We start from the raw sequence: 16,159 nt of genomic DNA, 5'->3' as shown, positions 1-16,159 counted from the left end.
TTTATTTTGGAGGAATCAAGCGTGGATCTGTGTAGCAGCAGATTCCCATGTTTCATCCTTACCTCTTACTCACCACAGAGCACAGCACACTGAAAAGGTAATTACTGTAGTTCTGTATAGCTCCAGCTCCACACATTCCCTTCCACCCTCACTCACTTTCAATAGTATGTCTACACTGTGAAAAAAACCCTGTGGCAGCTGGCCTGAGTCAGCTGACTTGGGCTCGTGGTGGGGCTCAGACTGCGGGGCTATAAAATTGCAGTATAGATGTTCGGGCTTGGATTGGAGCCCAGGCTCTGATACCCTTCCCCCTCACAGAGGCTCTAGCCTGAGCCCAAATGTCTACATGGCAATTCTATAGCCCTGCAGCCTAGGCCCCATGAGCCTGAGTCAGCTGACCTGGGCACTGAGATTCGGAGCTGTGGGCTTTTAATCACAGTGTAGACATACCCTCTGCAGTGCATATGTCTACATACCCAGAGTGAGCCCCCTGAGAATTAAAGCTTTGAAGCATGCATGGTGTTTTCAGCCCTTCCACAGGCTCCTGCTTCTTCCACTTAGTGCCGCAGAGTGGAATTGCACCGGTTCTGCTGCCTAAGGGAAAAGATTTGCCAATTTGGAAATAATTACTTCTTGTTCTCACATGCCCTCACTATTATCTTCTTAGTGCTACCTCTGAACTCCAGGTAAATCCTTGCAAGATACTCACAGTGAGGAAGATCAGACCAGTCAGTAAATTATTACTCATTATTTTTATTCACAGAATCATAGAAGATTAGGGCTGGAAGAGACCGCAGGAGGTCATCTAGTCCAACCCCCCGCTCAAAGCAGGACCAACCCCAACTAAATCATCCTAGCTAGGGCTTTGTCAAGCTGGGCCTTAAAAGCCTTTAAGGATGGAGATTCCACCAACTCCCTAGGTAATCCAGTCCAGTGCTTCACCACCCTCCTAGTGAAATAGTGTTTCCTAATATCCAACCTAGACCTCCCCCACTGCAACTTGAGACCATTGCTCCTTGTTCTGTCATCTGCCACCACTGTGAACAGCCTAGCTCCATCCTCTTTGGAATGCCCCTTTGGGTAGTTGAAGGCTGCTATCAAATCCCCCCTCACTCTTCTCTTCTGCAGACTAAATAAGCCCAGTTCCCTCAACCTCTCCTCACAAGTCATGTGCCCCAACCCCCATAATTCCATTAATTATTTCCCCTTTTCTCCCTCCCAAGAAGTATGCTAAAATATTAACAGCTTAATTAGCGTGCATGCAAATCTGCATGCAGAAATACCTCCATGCTCATTTTTCAAGCACTAGCACCAGTGAAAGCAGCCAGTAGATCAACACCTGTGTAGGCATGTGATGGAATTTATACAAGCTTCACTCATTCCAAATTCATTTGGTCAACTCAAAGTCAAACTCAGCCAAAACCACAGAGCTTTGCAAGGTTTTCATCAAACCATTAATGGGCTCATGTTTGCTCAAAATATAGTCCAGGCTCATTCAAACGTTTAAAACTCTGAGTGAATCTTATCTGGGTTTCACATCAATAATGAAACCAAAATCAGGTGAGGTCTGCCTGGCTTGCGGGGGGCGGGGCGGATTGTTATAAAATCTTAGCACAGCTCCAGCCTTCAAATCATTTTTGCTTCCTTTGTTGAGAAAACGATGATTTTACTATTGCTAGCGTTGAGGGGCACAATGCAACTATCGCAGAATGAACTGGATTATATCTTGGTCTCTTTCATCATCAATGAAACCATCAGGCTGCTGCTACTCAGCTAGAGGAGGGATGGAGACCAAACACAACTTAATTTTCACATGGCATGTGGAATTTTTAAGGCTGGAAGTTGGACAAAAACAACCACCCATCATTTGCCTTGCAAAGTGAGCAAATTTGAAGTGGAAATCACCTGGAGAGAGAACAAACACAGAATCCCATAATGTCATTTCTATACTCCTGTTTCCTATTGGAATACACCCACTGTTGTTATTTGCCCTGTCAAGTAGTATTTATTCTACATTTAGTTAATGCAATTTCAATAGTGAAATCTTGATATCTAGTTCAAATCTCTTAGCCCTCATTTTTTATAACGATTTAAACAGTAAATTAATTCTATCTAATCAGCAGGATACATATGCATGAAAATTACTATTTTGAAAGCTGACTATCCCAATAAGAAAGACAAGAAAGAAACCCCTGTGGTGGGAGCACGTTAGGCAATATTAACATTAGTATTAGAGTCAAAAATAATCCATCAAATCAGAGAAAGCCACCAACCTTGCCAAAGCTACCTTTCCCTAATACTTTAATGAAGTTGAACTCTTCGAGGCCCATTCGTTTGGTCTGGACTTGTTTGACTTCCCCGTTTTCACCATTCTCCCCAGGTTTATTAAGCTGATTGTCTGTTGATGATGTTGCCGTCGCTCTGTGTTCTTCTCCTCGATTGTCAAACGACAAAGCTTTCCTAATGTTGTTTTCAAGTTCTTTGATTTCTGTGAAAAGGTGGGAACAACAGATTGACTTCTCTACAAACCCAATCCAGTCCAGTCCCATGCTATTGCAGGCAATTCCGTCCCTCTTCTCACTATAAGAAATATACTGCTGAATCTTAGTTATTTAGTTATCTAAGGACTTAGCTAATGAAATTCATACGTTTTTAAGGGTGACCACTACATTTAATGTGATGCAAGGCATTCAATCTAAATAAACAGATCATGCTGACACTTTCACTTTCTCGTGCTACAGGCACCATTCTGCTTCCAGACACATCAGCATAAATGAGGAATGCACACTAACTCCTCTGAAGATTCAGGGTTCACGTGAACTCTCTCTTGTGGGTTCACAGTTTCCCTGAGTTTCACTTTGAAGTCAATGGAATATACTAGTGTAAAGGAGAGGAGAATCAGCCCCTTTCAAAGGTGTTTTTTTTTTTTAACTACAATTCACAAATTTCCCATCAGATTCCCAGATCCCTGAAGGTGACTTTTTGTGGCTCACACTCCTTGTTTAATTTGAATCAGATTGTCTATCAAGGCCGGGGTCCATTGTAACAGCACTATTACTCCTCATAGAGACTGACACTAAAGCAATATTTATTGGTATGGAAACAAAACAGGTATCTAACCCTGATCACATGGAGAGGTTGGTGCTGATTTCGACCTGTCTTCTTCTGAAGGTGTGGTTCCAGGAACCGGCTGCTGAGATTCTGCACCTGCAATTAGCTAAGAACATTCCCACAAAAGGATATTCAGCTGTGAGAGCCTCTAACACAAAGAGTGAAAAAGAAGCAACTTGAAAAACAAAGTAACTTCACAAAAGGAAGGAATAAAGGGAACTGAGCACACTTCATCCTTGCTAAATTATCATCTCACAGCCTGTGTCAAAAGTTAGATCCCAATGCCTACAGTACAGCCTTTCACTTTAAAGATTAAATGAAATGCTCATCAAACGCACAGAAAAAAGCCTATGTAAGAATCCAATTCAGTAACATGTGAACTTAACAACTGCAAGCAAATATATTTTTAAACAAATTAGTCAACAAATATTAGTTCTTCCATCAGAGTCCAATCCTGCAGGGTGCTAAGTGTCCTCAGTGGCAGGTGTCATTGATGTCAGTAGGAGTTCATGCTGCTCAGTATTTTACTTACCCCAAGACCAGAGTTCTCGGTGTTGCCTTTTCCCTGTAATAGCAATAACAGTCCACAGATCTGTGCCGAAATCTTAGTGATGCCCTCAAAGCTTTTAGTGATGCCCTAACTCTTAATGCTGGGTTTGGGCCATAAAATGTCTTTCAATTCACAATTAAAACATACTGATTTGTAGGTTTTAAGACTGTGTTTCTGTTCATGATATGCGATCTCAACCAGCTTTAAAATTTATTTCTTACAAAAGCACATACGTACATCTTTAAATCCCCTGTCCTCTCACTGGGTATGTTTGTTGCTGGACTGTCTCATTTATAAGCTAGTACTGTCAAGATTACGTGTTTTCTATGAAAAGCTACTTTATTACTGAAAAAAAAACCAGCCACATGGGCAGAAGGTTTTCTTTTCAAACAGTAGTGTTAGTGTTACTGTAAGTACTAAAACAAATGACCTGGGTAAAATCTGATATGCACAAGGATATGATCTCTTCAGTTCCCATTTCATTTTTTTCCTCAGATGCACCACAAAGTTGCAGTTTACTATTGGACCCTGCAGTGAGATACAGGACAGAGTTTCCATTGAAGTGCACCTGGAGTACACAGAGCACATCTTGTTAGAAACTAAACTAAACCCCTTTAAAAGCAGGAAGGGCCTGCTCCTGAAAAGCTTACTCTCACAAGTAGCCGTTACTTATGTCATAGACCCTCTGAAGTGTATCAGGGGATATGTGACCCTTATGGAACTACTCATATAGAGTGCGTATGTGTGTAAGGACTGCACAACTGAGGCCAAGAGCAGGGCAGTTTTTCGAATAATGAGCTCTCTCCTTGGTGGAACATTACGCACGCTCATTGCAGAGAGCACTGAAGTTGCATGGCACACACCACCACTTTTGAAATGTGTCACATCAGTGGGACACTCATTGGGTATATCACACACACATTCACTGTTGCTAGCAGAATTTACAAAAGACTCAATCCCGCAAGGTGCTGAGTGCCATCACAGTCAATGGAAATTTCCTTAAATGTATATGGTGTAAATAACTACCTTTTTAGGTAAAGATGTACTGCTAATTGAATGCCAGCATTTAGGAAGCTGATACGATATTCTAAAGGGGAGCAATGTTATAATGTCAAAGTGTAAACAAATCACAGCATTCACTGAAATACTACATGTAGTAACTTAGGGCCAGATTTGTAAAGGTACTCAGGAACCTAAAGATGCACATAGGTGTGTAGTGGGATTTTCAAAAGTGCCTAAGCTCCTAACTCCAATTAATTTTAATTGTAGCATTAACGGGATTTAGTTGCATAAACATTTCAAAGCGAAAATTGACATACTAGAAACAAATATTCCCTAGCTGAGTTTTTGCCACTGGAAAACCAGATAATATTTTCTACCTGTAAAACATTCCATAGCAAGCCCAGTTCTTCTTTACATTACACCTTTGCACCCATAATGAATTCAAAAGACAAGATGGCAAAATTGAATTTAATATTTAGAGGAAACCCAGTCAGACAAAACACTAAGAAAGTATAGCAGTGTACTATGTTTTACTAACCTTCAGCCAAATATTTTAATAGATTCCACCTAATATAACTGCAATGTTAAAAATTACATGTAGTCCGGGGCATAAGGGTGTGGACTTAGACCTAGGAGACTAAGCTCTATTCCTGTCTCTGCCACTGGCTGCTGCACAACTTCGGGGAAGTTATTTTCCGTCTTTCCATCTCTGTTTCCCCTCTGACCCTTAGTCTAAATAGACTAAGTTCTCTGTCTCTTACTACCTATTTGCACACTGAGCACAATGGGGCCCTGATTTTGGTTGGGCTCTCTACATGCTCCCATAATAATACAAGTGTGGTTATATAATGCTTTAAATCATGCTTCAATAAGTTCCTTCAACAAAATGACAATTAAGGATGGAATTTTCAAAAGAGCCTAAGAAGTCCCACTGAAAGTGTTAGGCACTTCTGAAAATCCCATTCTAAGACTCTTTCAGAACCAAGTTTGTAAACAGAGCTGCTGTATACTTTTATCAATGGCAGTGCTATCAAATATTAGCAAGCACTGCACACTAATTTTGTGCAATTTCAGTATAGCAATTTGTCTTTCCTAAGATTTGTTATTCAATTAATTGCTTTCCAATTTTCCTATAACTTTTTGTTTGTTTTGCTTTAAACGGTTTTCTTAATATTTCAGGACAAATATGTAGTCGACCGTGAAAATAAAATTATATCTAAGCCAAAGGACTAACAGATCTCATAAGAACTGACTGTAAAAGTCACTCATTTCAAGAGGGGAGAGACTGCTGCCATCACCATGCAAATGCAGATAGATATGGGACCACATTGTGATCAGGGCCCCATTGTAAATCCAAATTAACTCAGTTGAATTCAGGATACGTTTTCGGTGGTCCATAATTTTTGTTCCAAGGAAAAGCAAATTAGTTTCCAGCAAATTGCTTTGGAAATACCTGCTTGCAGCCTATTTCTTTTTATAAGAGATTGTGGTTGTTTCAGTGCATTTATCATCATTACAACAATATCACAGGGTAGAGTCTAGCCTCTGGCAATCAGATGATCTCATGACAGTTTTCAACCAGATACACATATTTATATATTAGTCATGTATTTCAGAGAGAGATCAAAGTAGTCACCTTGGCGTCTGAAAAGTCCAATTCCTCGTGCCAATAAAAATAAAACCCATCTTGACTGTTTAAGTTGTCTTCAGGTTTGCAAGATTGTACCATAGCAAAACAGATTCCCCAAAGAACTTTACCAGGGATGATGTATGCTAAAACTCCAGAGCCAAGTCCTTTTAGCCTTACTCACATGAATAGAAAAGGAGGACTTGTGGCACCTTAGAGACTAACAAATTTATTTGAGCATAAGCTTTTGTGAGCTACAGCTCAATAGGCACATTGAGTCCAATGGATTTCTTGAGTGAGTTAGGTGAGTAGGCAGGATTCAGCGCCAGCTGTTAATACTGACGTACATTTCATTAATTTATTGCTCCTTTTATGTGAGATTATATTTTTGGTTACCTTTTTCCTTCGTTGCCCGCTGTTAGTGATCTTATCTGGAGTGACTCCAAGATCTGCAAGTACTTTAGCTATTCCTCTAGCATCCACTCCGCAGTTTGGTGCCACATTTGTTTCACAGCGTCTATGTACATTCATCTTGCAAACTGCAATGAAATGTGTGGTGGGAAAAAAAAGTTTTTCAGTAAACGAAATAGACATTTATTTAAAAATATCCATTTTATTTGATTCCAATCAGATCTTCCAGGATCTAACATTTCTTTTAAAATATAATTCTCTTTCAGCAGAGAAGAATTTAGCTGAATTTGCAATGGCACGTAACACACTAACATAAAATTATGAGTCCATGTCATTATTCTTAAGACTATAACAATAAAATATTAAATTTAACAGAAAATTGAAAATAATAGTTTTCGACACGGAACCTCAAGCTCCACGCATTTGGACACACACAATGCAGTTACTCTGGTAGTGGCCTGCGTAGGCTGAGCAACACGTTAAAGTGACTGGGCTAACCTCTACTTTCAGTTACACGCATGATAACCCAGAAATAACTCCTTTTACCTTCAGTACAGTTACTCTGGATTTACACCACAGCAGTTTGGCCCATTTATCTCTCCTAGTTATATACTGAATTTTACTCACTGCCTACTTTCACTTCAGCATATCCAACAGGGTTTTTACCACCATCTCAGCCAAAAAGGTGCTTTCGAATATGTTATCCAGTGTGTTTCAGTGCCTAGCGCCATGGGGTCCTGATTCAGGACTAGGGCTCCTAGTCATTACAGTAATACAAATAATGACAATTAATTATTATTACTATTATTATTAAGACATTGATAAAAACCTTAAAGAATATGCTGAGTTCATCATGGGTCAGTGAACAGTGCTACTCCTCAGGGCACTTCTCCTGCTCCTACTGAAGTCAATGGGAGCTGCATCAGGCCCCAGGACAGTGACAAGGCAGCCTTTACAACAACAGAGAAAACGAATAAGCCTGCAAATCTCAGGCACATGTTCCAACTAGAAAAACATTTAGAGCTTTGAACTAAGCCTAATCCTGCTCCCATTGACTTCAAGGAGAGCGGAATTAGGCCTTAATCTAGCTCTTTCTAATAAACTGCTTACAGTAGTGTCTCTTCATCTGCTTTACTCAAAATTGCTATAATCCAGCATCACACTAACAAGTCAAGTATTCATATACCTGGTTTTAATTTTTATATGAGGTCAATAACATAATAAAATTATCTCCCCCTTTGGATAATTATGCTCTACACAAGATGCCCTGATTCCCTCACCCCCTTTCCCCACTAATGTCTCTGTAACTATCATGTTAGCATGTAGTTTCCTGGTTACTCAGAAAGAAAAAAAATAGTAAAGAATATGGATTTAATTAAAAATAAAGTGGATTGGATTTGTTGGGAGCCCACTGACACGTCTGAATAATTTAGCCTTCAGCGCCCCCTGGTGGAACAAGATACAGAGCATGCAAAATTACAAGTGTTGTCAGGCGCTAGATGCAAAAGATTATCTCACTTTAAAATTCAATTGGTCAAATTCCTCCCTGTATCAACAGAATTATACAAGGCAGGAATTAAGCCCAGTTTACCACACTATTTTCCTATTACGATCTTAACCAACATCTAGTCCAATACAAGTTACACTGCACAGCAATCCTGTAGAAACAGGTGGTCTATGTGCTCTGTGTATTTAGCAGCAATCCTGAGCACTGCAGAGAGAAGGTAGCTTTGAAGTTCCAGTACACCCCCTACTCACAGGAATGGAGCAGAAAGGTCTAGGAAGAAATCCTTATGTGCTTGTGTGTCTGTGATCGAAAACATAGCTGGTAGGTCAAACATTTGGCCTATGAGCCTTAACTGTGTGCCATTAAGAGCTGAACTAGCTGAAATGAAACAAAGCAGAAAATTCTGTGTGTTCTCAATATGTAAGGTTATTTAAACAGAGAGAGGAAGGGTAATAAGCAGTCTGAAACAAGATAAAAGAAGAGCATTTCTTAGGAATAAGCTTTTCATTGAGGAAGACAGCAGAGTGTGCTTAAGCAGGCAAGTTTCTGGAAAGGTGAGCATTGATGGGCACTAGTTAAAAGAAAAACAGGAAGCACTACTCTCCTACTGAGAAACAACCATTTCCGGTTGTAAATTTTAAATTTCCTGCAGGTCGTGGTGCATTTTTACAGGAAACAGTTTTATAAGAAAAGCATGAAGAGAGGAATGAAGACGCTATATGCTGAACCATTATTTATACATGAGCATTGCATGTGTACGTGTATTTACTATTCATTACATAAAAAGGAAAACACAGCCACGATGACGATGATGTGGTGGTGGTAGTGGAGGAGGAGAAGAGCCCAGAATCTAAGGAATTGAAGCTTAATTGTTATAGAATGGAAAGGAGATGGTGGATTGACTATAGTTCTGACGGGGAAATGGCAAATACCAACAAGACCCAGATGAACTGAAAAGGGTGGTCTGAATTTCCCGCCAACAGAATTAAGGTGACATAGAAACATAGGGATGGCAATAATAGGAAAATAATGGTCTTAGTCTTGCCACTACCCATCACTCAATGCTCCAGGGGAGGTTTAAGCCTCACAATGCCCCTTATCGTGAAACACTCTGCCATGGGAGAAATTTCTTCATGACTCCAGCTGGTGATCACCTCATGCCCTGAAGCATAAGGACTGGCAGCTCCCTAATAATTTAATTTTTACCCAGTGTAACTGCAGATGATATTTTTATTTGTAGACTACAACGCCTTCTATGTGTCACCCTTAGCTCCTGCTCTTTGGAAAATCAGGCAGTAAACTTAATCCTGTTTTTAAATTTACTAAGATGAGTCTGTCATTTATGGAAGATACAGTCTCTGTAATGTGAAAAAAGTTTTAAATTTCATTAGATATTAATTTTTATAAGTTTGGCATGAGCTTCAAGCCATAGTCCATTAAAAACCCACAACAGATGATTTGATTCACCATTGATCCCAAAATGCTATTACCCTGTAAGTATTTGGACAAACTTTACTTCCCCTTTCAGAACAACTAACTATCTGTCTCAGAGGAATCTAGTCCTTAAGGCTGCCTCATTACCAAATGGAAATGTACATCCTCCTTCAGCAGAAAAGAAGCCCTGCATTACCCAATGTAGCCGCCACAAGGAGATCTGAGGCCACCTCTTCCCTGCCAAATCACAAATCAGCGTGTGTCAAGGAGATTAAGGATGAGCAGCCAGTTCATTTCAGGTGCATGATCTAGCTTGGACTTGGGGTGGGAAATAGATGCACAGTCCAACGCCTGTGTTCCAAATATTGGAAAAGGACACAATCAACCCCATTCTTTCAGAATTACCATGGGAGGGAGCAGGCTAGCCTCCACATAACATGGTGCAGCCAGACATACAAAACCTTTTTTCTTTCTTTTTTCTTGGCCTGGGACTCAAGTTTGGTCTTGCATGGTAAGGCTCAGCCTTCATGAAGATATGAAAGCATAATTTCCATCCTACAGGAATAAAAATATCCAAGAAAAATTGAAGGGATCCAAACCTTCATGCTTCTGGGCATATGTCAACCTCTAACTAATCGGATTAGGAAGAAATATTCCCTGTGGGAAGGATATTCCATAGCTACCTACTGCAGGGTTTCTTGCACCTTCCTCTGAACATCTGGTGCCAGATGTTGTCAGAGGCAAGACAATGGACTAGATTCTGATCCATGATGGCAATTCCTATTGCCCTATGCTGCCACTTGCTTTTTACTATTAACTGTTCCTGCTAGAAAACAGAATGACTTAGCAATAGTCACGTATTTTCCTGTTACGACAGGCAAGCCCTTCCCAAACCAATGCACTGGCTGAGAAACATAGCAAATCTCTAAAGTAGAGGTGGTTCTCCTTACCTTTGCATTGTAAACCTTGTCTCAAGAGACCCCAGAGCAATGAACCGCAGTGGTCACAGAAGGTGGGCACTTTGTAATTATGAATGCTGAACTTGTGAGGCATGTTGACACTGAAGCGCTGGGAGCCCACGTGCTGGAAAAAGCAAAGCACCACATATTGAAATCCCCTTCGCTTCTAATTATTCGCTTTTATAGTCAATGTGAATTAGGGTCCTGCTATGTTTTGAAAAGTACAGAGGTGAAACAAGATGAACTAGGTACATGTTGGTGTAATCATCCTTTTAAATGGGTTTATTTCCCCACAGAGTGTTCCACCTCTTTCTTTTTTTTTGTTCTTGGTGTTCAAAAGATCACAGATAATTGATGGTGCAAAGACTGCAGTCTGCTTCCAAGCATTCCTTGAAATAACAACTGCACAGCTATCAGCAGAGATCTCTCCATGTGAAAGGCAAGGAAGTCGCTCCCAATTGTTTTGAGAGCAGGCATGGGAGGTGCTAGCACAGGAGAAAATTAAAGAAGTCACAATCCACTTGCTTTTTAATATGCCACTGGTCTTTGGATTGGTAAGACGAGAAAACAAGGTACTCTGAACAGGGAATCCACAGTACCATTAGCTACTGATTGAAGATCATCCATGAAAAGTTAAGGGTGCCCACTGCATAGCAAAAGATTTATTTCAATGCTTTTTCTCCCTCTTTCCTATTACCACTGGCTTCTCTCCAGTGGGCTAGCACCCCACTAAACAATGAGAGCATCGTATCAGCAGTGCATCTAAGCGTCCACTAGTCTGGAGCCTGGGAACATAAATCTGCTCAGGAATTCATATCTCCTTGTGGACACTGCTCAAAATCATTGTTAGCCAAAACACTGGTGCAGCAGGGCTACGTCATAATCCCATGAAAGAGATCATGTTCTGGAGCGAAAGCACGTCTGTTCCCCAGATCAGGGGACAGAATATTCACTGCAGAGGTTAACGTGTTGTTCTAATCTGAAACACACTGCAAAAATGGCCCTGGGGAATGCCAGCAGCTGGTGTCTCAGTGACATCCACTTAGTGTACAAGTAAAATTCAGTTAGTGTACAAGTAAAAATAAATAAATAAATAAATGGAAGATGTGGGGGGAGTGTATCCCCCACTCATAAGTGCCAGGACTGCAAAATCAGCCATTGGCAGACAGTATACTTTACAGCATCTTTTATGCTACTCCAAATTATGTGGAGGGGTGGAGGCAAATATGGCTGGCCTGGCCCATAACTGCAGAAGCACAAAGGTGGTTTAAAACCACCTCTACACACCCTTTCTATTCCCCAAGTTACAGGCTATGTCTTCACTGACAAAAATGGTTTGTCTTACCACGTAATAATCAATGCACATTAGCTGGCCTTCTGTAAAAACAGAACGGAGACAAGGCACTGCAGTTTTACTGCAAGGTAAACTAGGTGATCTCATCTAATTACCTCACATTAATACGACAAGGCCATTGGTTCCATTTAGGATTGTACAGCAAGATAACTAGCACACGTTAGGTTTCAGAGTAGCAGCCGTGTTAGTCTGTATTCGCAAAAAGAAAAGGAGTACTTGGGGCACCTTAGAGACTAACAAATTTATTTGAACATAAGCTACAGCTCACTTCATCGGATGCAACTTATGCTTATGTTCAAATAAATTTGTTAGTCTCTAAGGTGCCACAAGTACTCCTTTTCTTATCACATGTTAATTATCTCACTGTAAACACACATCTTTGGTCAGTGCAGACAAAACCATACTGTGCATTTGTTAGCTACAGCTGAGGATCTGGATCCATGTTTGGAGTGAGTTTTTTGTCTTCTTTAAAAATGTACATCCTTTGAGGTGGGAGTCCTGTGTTCTTTTATATTTAGAGCAGTGGTGAGTACTGTTGGTAGATATAAATAATAATATAATCATTTCCAAGCTTAGTAAAACAGTTTATTTCATTATCAGCAGACATCATTTGCTTAAATATCTGGTAACATATACTAGATAGATAGATAGATAATCCCTTTTATATTATGCACAACATTTCTCCACAGCTGTGAAGTAACTTAGAAAAACTATTAACTACACAGTAACTGGTATAACCTCTCCTGTGTTATTTTTTAACTATGGGCATTATTCAATGCAGAATATTACGTTTTGCCTTTCTTCCACATTTGGAAGCTCTGCATGCAGTTAGAGCAAGCCCCCTGTAAATAATTTATGTCACCTCTGGGCACTCTTTTATGTTAACATAGGATACACAAGCAGAGTCTTTATACTACTGTTAGCTAACGAATCACCCACTTTAAATGCAATTGGGAGGAAAAGGGTCTGAACCTGCTCCCACTGCATTCAATGGCAAAACTTCCATTAACTTCAATGGAAGCAGGATGGAAACAAAAAAGAGTTTTGAGATGTCAGAGAATTTTGATTTTGTCTAACACTTGCTAGCCAGGAACAGACTGCTTTACAATAATTCCCAAGTAAATGGAGCTGTTACGGTGATTTGTCATTCAAGAGTAAATGTTATACTATGTGGAAACCTGAAGGGTCCGAACAAACTCCATACCTTTTTGTTGATTAAATGGAGGAAGCGGTAGTGACATGAATAGATAAAAAGATTTCTTTTTTATCTAGAGCATTTATTTTATAAATATTTACCTCGTCATGAGTTTCCTGTTTCTTTAAACCAGCACACTTAGTTATTATAAGCTCATGGCATCTCTTGTGGACTACACAAGTGCAAACTGTAAACAAAAAGGGGATGAAAGGATGAGTTTTCATGAAGACAGTTTTTAAAGTAAAAGCTTGAAGTCAAAAGGCTAAAACACTGGATCCCTTTCCCTGGGATATGAAAGACATAGGCTAAAAAAGCCCAGATCCTCAAATTGTTGTTGGGAACATTGTTGTAGTCATGTTGGTCCCAGTATTTGAGAGGCACAAGGTGAGTGAGATAATATCTTTTATTGGACCCACTTGTATTGGCACTGCCGCTGGAACATTTTTAGTAGTTGGCGTGCTGAAAGCCAGCCCGCTTACCCCTGACCACCACCACCACCCCCGAGGTGAGGCCGGGAATAAAGCTCTGGGTGCGGGGTAGCAGCCGGGCGCCTGGGCGCGTGGGGCCGGCAGCCAGGGGCGACAGTGGGGAGCCCATGGATGCTGCAGCACCCCTTGCACCCATAGTTCCCGCACCTATGTCTATTGGTGAAAGAGACAAGCTTTCGAGCTATATAGAGTTCATCTGCAGATCTGGGTTGACTTGAAGATCTCAGTGTAGGCTGAAAGCTTGTCTCTTTCACCAGTAGCACTTGGTCCAATAAAAGATATTACATCACTGGTCTTGTCTCTAATGGATCCATCAGTGTAACTTAGGGAGCCTAAATACCTTTGAGGATCTGAGCCAAAGTGACTTGTGATTTTGGGTGTACAATTTAAAACACCTTAAAGGGTCTGACTTTCAGAAGGTGTATTCTTTACACTTTCTGAAGATCAGGGCCCTTTAAGGGACTCTCAGGATGGGCAACCAAAATCCAAGGCACCCAGAATTACAAACCATCTTTAACACTCTCTGCCATAGCTTATTTCTGTCACTGGATAGCAGCTTATATAAAAAAAAACCTCATTATTTGTTTAGCACAGTCAATGGGATCAGCACTATATAAGACATGAAGATAAAAACAGCCCCTGCGTAAAGAGCTTTCATGCTAAAAGAAACACAAAGGCACATGGGATTCACTGTAAAATCAGAAAAAGGAAGAAGTTAAGTTATTTATTTATTATTACTAATAAGAATAAATGAAGATTTCCCATTGTTTCAGCAGGCAAAAATGCTTTGTCAAGAACCGGGGTCAGTTACATTTGAAAAAAAATGAACAGACACAGTAGACAAATATCTGCAGATACAGCAGATGGGATAACAATTATAAGGTTATCAATCCATTGTTCTCCAGATGATGAAAAATTGTCCTCCATGAAAGAAAGAGTGGCTATTCTGATCCTGGCTACTTTTGATAACAAGACACTGAACTAGATGGACTACTGGTGTATTCCATTATAGCAATTCTTATTTTCATTTGTAAAAAAGTGTCTTAAAGTTTTTGTTACAATGAGAAAAACTAATCTTTTCAACTCTCTCATAACTGAAAAATAACAGGTGCCAGAGTGGTAGCCATGTTAGTCTGTATCAGCAAAAAGAACGAGGAGTACTTGTGGCACCTTAGAGACTAACAAATTTATTCGAGCATAAGCTTTCGTGGGCTAAAACCCACTTCATCAGATGCATGCAATGGAAAATACAGTAGGAAGATAGATATAAAAACATTTGTAGTGATAATCAGGATGGCCCATTTCAAACAGTTTACAAGAAGGTGTAAGTAACAGTAGGGGAAACTATTTTCCCATGCTAAGTTTCCCCCTACTGTTACTCACACCTTCTTGTCAACTGTTTGAAATCGGCCATCCTGATTACCACTACAAAAGTTTTTTTTCTCCTGCTGATAATAGCCCACCTTAATTGATTAGTCTTGTTAGAGTTGATATGGCAACCCCCATTTTTTCATGTTCTCTGTATATATATTTATCTTCCTACTGTATTTTCCACTGCATGCATCTGATGAAGTGGGCTTTAGCCCACGAAAGCTTATGCTCAGATAAATTTGTTAGTCTCTAAGGTGCCACAAGTACTCCTCGTTCTTTTTGAAAAATAACAATGCAGCTTGCTCAAACTTTCCAAAAATACCATCTTTGGTAGAGACCGAAGCAGGAAAAATTTCATCCCCCAACTGTTTTGAAAAGTTATGAGCATAGGAAATTAGAGGTAAAAATGGAAACACTTACTCAATCTTAACTGTAACATTTGCTACCAGTGACATCTATAATTATCTAATCTAATTAATTACAGTATTTTGCCATTAGCACCTCTCATCCAAGGTTCACAAATGCTTAACAGCATGGGATAAAGCTTCCACTTTTGCAAGATCAAAAAAGTGAGAAACGGAGAGGCCAACATTTGCAGAAGTGTCCACTGTGACAATATGGGAAATCTGTCTACGTACAGCTTTTGAATTCTGCTTGCTATTGGAGGCTCTCTATGTGTATCTGTGTCAGACTGCAATCTCCATTTTGAACATGGGGATTGTTTGTCTTTTCTGATGTCTTTTGCCTCCACACTGAGCTAAAACCCACAGGAGGTGACAGGAGAAATTTATGCACCTGGCATAGAGCTAACAATGGAAGGTCGTTAAACCTTGATGGTTGTCCATTCAAATGGAGCACCTTTGGAGAAAGAGAAGCCTGCTGCCTAGGACAAACCAATTTTTCAAGTCTGAACTCCAAGGGGGAGGTAATTAAGGAATGGATCACCTGATAAGGCTGATCAGGAGATCACATGACAAAGTGGACTGGAGGTTGTAAAAGAAAGGGTCTCTCACCAACCATTTTAGAGACAGAGAGAGAGAGAAACTCCATATTCCAGAGGAGAAACCACATGCAGGAGGGCAGGGGAAGAGGAAGGATCCTGGACTCCTTAAAAGATTCTGATCTAAGCCCAAAGAATGCTCAAGAGTGG

General features: G+C 40.2%; 1 protein-coding gene across 5 annotated transcripts in view; it reads right to left on the bottom strand.

Annotated features, from left to right (window-relative positions):
• The window catches only part of PRKCE (protein kinase C epsilon), a 502,197-nt gene that overhangs the window by 172,083 nt on the left and 313,955 nt on the right, over positions 1-16,159 (bottom strand). For 3 of the 5 annotated variants that reach the window (XM_074949371.1, XM_074949373.1, XM_074949375.1), the window contains 6 exons: positions 13,252-13,337; positions 10,593-10,725; positions 6,687-6,829; positions 3,644-3,676; positions 3,121-3,217; positions 2,274-2,488 (listed from right to left, as the gene is read on the bottom strand). In XM_074949371.1, coding sequence (XP_074805472.1) covers positions 2,274-2,488; positions 3,121-3,217; positions 3,644-3,676; positions 6,687-6,829; positions 10,593-10,725; positions 13,252-13,337 — 707 coding nt within the window. The remainder of the gene's footprint in view (positions 1-2,273; positions 2,489-3,120; positions 3,218-3,643; positions 3,677-6,686; positions 6,830-10,592; positions 10,726-13,251; positions 13,338-16,159) is intronic. The other 2 variants (XM_074949372.1, XM_074949374.1) reach the window with 1 other exon arrangement.

This window comes from Natator depressus, chromosome 3 (assembly GCF_965152275.1).
Source record: "Natator depressus isolate rNatDep1 chromosome 3, rNatDep2.hap1, whole genome shotgun sequence".
Classification (NCBI taxonomy): domain Eukaryota; kingdom Metazoa; phylum Chordata; order Testudines; family Cheloniidae; genus Natator; species Natator depressus.
This window is presented reverse-complemented; position numbering and strand designations above follow the sequence as displayed.